General features: G+C 65.5%; 1 protein-coding gene across 1 annotated transcript in view; it reads right to left on the bottom strand.

Moving 5' to 3' along the window:
* Positions 1-503: 503 nt before the first annotated feature.
* The window catches only part of LOC311358247 (cholecystokinin receptor-like), a gene marked incomplete at both ends in the record, with an annotated part of 3,473 nt that continues 2,775 nt past the window's right edge, over positions 504-1,201 (bottom strand). The window contains 4 exon segments of the mRNA XM_084478248.1: positions 504-545; positions 548-661; positions 664-920; positions 923-953. Of these exon segments, the coding sequence (XP_084334374.1) occupies positions 504-545; positions 548-661; positions 664-920; positions 923-953 (444 nt within the window).

Raw genomic sequence — 1,201 nt, forward strand, 5'->3', positions numbered from 1 at the left:
TGAAGGCTTAAAATGAATTAACCACTTCCTGTGATTCGTATCAAAGCAATCCTTCCGTGATGAATGATAGTTGACCTAATATCTATTTCCTGTCGTATTTAACTCTATAGTGGTTGTTATTTTGGGGGTGGGGGTCGGGGGGGGCACCTCTATTAACTGCAACCGCTCTGCTTCACAAACAACGGCCTGAAAGACAACGGACTGGGTAGCGCTGCGTTGCCGTGGTGACCTTCTCTTCAGAGTCAGTCCCTTCATCCATCTCTCTCTCTCTCTCTCCCTGTCTCCCTCCCTCTCTCTCTCCCTACCTCCCTCTCTCACTCTCTCTCTCTCTCTCTCCCCTCTCTCTCTCTCCCTCCCTCTCTCCCTCCCTCTCTTTCTCTCCCTCCCCTCGCTCTCTCTCTCTCTCTCTCTCTCCCTCCCTCTCTTTCCCTCCCTTCCTCTCCCCCTCCCTCCCTCTCCCTCTCTCTCCCCCTCTCCCTCTCCCTCTCCCTCCGCTCCCTCTCTCAGCAGGTCCCCATGGTGCTGACCGTGGTGTAGCTAACTTGGACGCCATGGACGCGCCGGTCGCCATGGCGTCCTCCTCGTTGTCCCTCAGCCCGTTGTCGTGGCAGCCACGCCCACGCCCCACCACGGCGGCGGCGGCGGGCGGCGGCGGCAGGCAGCGGCGGCGCCGCAGCAGGAGCAGGTGGCGAGCAGCGCCTTGCGGAAGCGCGTGTTCATGAAGCAGTAGATGACGGGGTTGACGCAGGCGGAGGCGTAGCACAGCAGCTGGATGAAGGAGATGGGCGCCCCCGAGAGGGCGCGGGCCGCCGCGCCGGGGGCAAAGGCGCGCCAGGCGTTGGCGCAGTACAGCGGCGTCCAGCACACGAAGAAGAGCGCCACCACCACCAGCAGCATGCGGATCACGCGCTTCTTGGCCGCAGCTGGGCGCCCGACGCGTTGGAGCGGAGCCGCTCCGGGGGGGGGGGCCCGGTGGTGGGGGGGGGGTGGCGGCGGGGGGCCGCTCCGGGGGGTTAGGGTGGACATCTCCATGGGGGGCGCGGCGGCGGCGGCGGGGGTCGCGGCGGGGGTCGCCGGGGCGGCGTTCACGTAGCAACCGTCTCCGTCGCCGTCGCACGTCGTCGCTGCCGGGGGCGACGGCCCTGGGTGGAGGAGGTGGAGGTCAGCCCGTTCCTCACCCCTTAGAGAGGGAGAGAGAGAG

This window comes from Micromesistius poutassou (assembly GCF_964030765.1).
Source record: "Micromesistius poutassou genome assembly, chromosome: 14".
NCBI classification, from domain to species: Eukaryota; Metazoa; Chordata; class Actinopteri; order Gadiformes; family Gadidae; genus Micromesistius; species Micromesistius poutassou.